General features: G+C 35.2%; 1 protein-coding gene across 1 annotated transcript in view; it reads left to right on the top strand.

The window, feature by feature from the left end:
- LOC107619591 (respiratory burst oxidase homolog protein B) overlaps positions 1,133-1,837 on the top strand; it is a gene marked incomplete in the record, with an annotated part of 18,802 nt that continues 18,097 nt past the window's right edge. The window contains 1 exon segment of the mRNA XM_016321888.2: positions 1,133-1,837. Coding sequence (XP_016177374.1) covers positions 1,335-1,837 — 503 coding nt within the window.

The raw sequence follows: 1,837 nt of genomic DNA, 5'->3' as shown, positions 1-1,837 counted from the left end.
GTAAGAACAGGCTGTAAGATATGATAATGTACGTGGTGTGAAGTTTGAAGAGGATAAGCCGTTGAATCCCAACCACTCCCCCGTTGATCAACGAACGCGCTCTCTCACAAAGAAACCACGTATTCCATCCCCACAAATCCACTTGCGCCCCTCGATTCATCGCCCCCTTCTTTTCTTTTCTTTTTTTCTTTTTTTTTCTTTTTCACCCTTGTGGCTATTTCTCCCACCACCATTTTTATATTGCATACTCTACCAATTCAAATTATTCTTTTTTTTAATAAATTATTTTAGTCTTTAAACTTTTTTAATTCAACAAAATTTAAATTTTTTTTATTTTAATTTTTGTAGTAAAAAAATTTTTATTGGTTATAATCAATTGAAAAAAAAAACTCCTAACTATTGTTGTAACGTATGATAAATCAATAATATTTGGGAATCAAGATGATTTCAGTAAAAAATCAGTCAAATATTTTTGGGTGAATTCAAAATCTCTATGTGGATAATGCTTATGCTAGGTATTAGGATATTTTTTTCTTTGTAAATTGGATGATTTTGAATCTATTTTTTGATTTATCATATTTTAGGCATTTAGAGAGAAAATGATGATGAAAAAACGGAAGCTAATTGAATCAGTTTCCGTGATTCACGTTGAATGATACTGAACGTATATCCTTCTAATTTGAATGTGGTGAAACATTTAATAACTAATATTTTAAATTATAAATAAATAAAACTAATTACTATATTTATAATTAATTAAGTTGTTCCATTCTTGACTGATTTGGAGTTGGTTCCATATACTTTTCCATGATAAATATATAGTGTGTAAAACTGTGTGGTACCTAAAATTAGAAATTATCCTATCCATATGTGATACTTTAGATTAAAATTATCCAATATATACAGAAAAAAAAAATGTTAGGAAGACAGCAATTTTTGTGATTTATAATTATTAAATAGTCATCAATAATAATTTTAATAGTATAAAATTGGTATAAAATTTTATCCAATACTCATTTTTCTTTGTTAGTTAGATGCTCGCGAATTTAATAAAATTGCTGCAGTAGACTTTTCCAAAAAAAAGCATATCCACTTTAATTTCTACCCTCCCCTTATATATACGCACATTAATCAACACTTCCTCTTCACTCTCCAATTTCATAGTACAACACACATCATTAATCATTAACTTATGTAAACTCCAATAATCCTCCCCTTCCAATAATAGACCGTACCACAGACTTTTATTTATTTTTTTTTATTTTATTCACATTTTCTTCATCATATCATCAACATCAAAACAACATCAACAATTACTAACTAATAACTCCAATATGCATGTCCAAGAGAAGCAGCAACAAGAAATATTGTCGGAGACAGAGAGCACGGGAAGCCACCGGGGAACCCGAGTGGGCTTCAGTGGACCTCTGAGCGGCCCAATAATGACGAACCACAAGAAAAGTGGCAGCAGCAACAAGAACAAGAGCGAGAGATTCTCCGACGAAGGCAACGAGCTGGTGGAGATTACCTTGGACGTCCGGAATGACTCTGTGATCGTCCAAAACGTCCGACGTGGCGACTCGGAGACCACGTATCTGGCAAGCCGGCTCGAGAAGCGACCATCGTCGCTCGGGCAGCGGCTGAGGCAGGTGTCCCAGGAGCTGAAGCGCATGACATCCGCCCCCAAAGCCTTCGACAAAATCGATAGAAGTAAGTCGGGAGCGGCGCGTGCGCTTCAAGGCCTCAAATTCATGAGCAAGAGTGGTGTTGTTGGGAGTGATGAGGGTTGGTTACAGGTTGAGAAGAGGTTCGAGGAGTTGAGTATTGATGGGAAGCT

This window comes from Arachis ipaensis, chromosome B09 (assembly GCF_000816755.2).
Source record: "Arachis ipaensis cultivar K30076 chromosome B09, Araip1.1, whole genome shotgun sequence".
In the NCBI taxonomy this organism is placed as follows: domain Eukaryota; kingdom Viridiplantae; phylum Streptophyta; class Magnoliopsida; order Fabales; family Fabaceae; genus Arachis; species Arachis ipaensis.
This window is presented reverse-complemented; position numbering and strand designations above follow the sequence as displayed.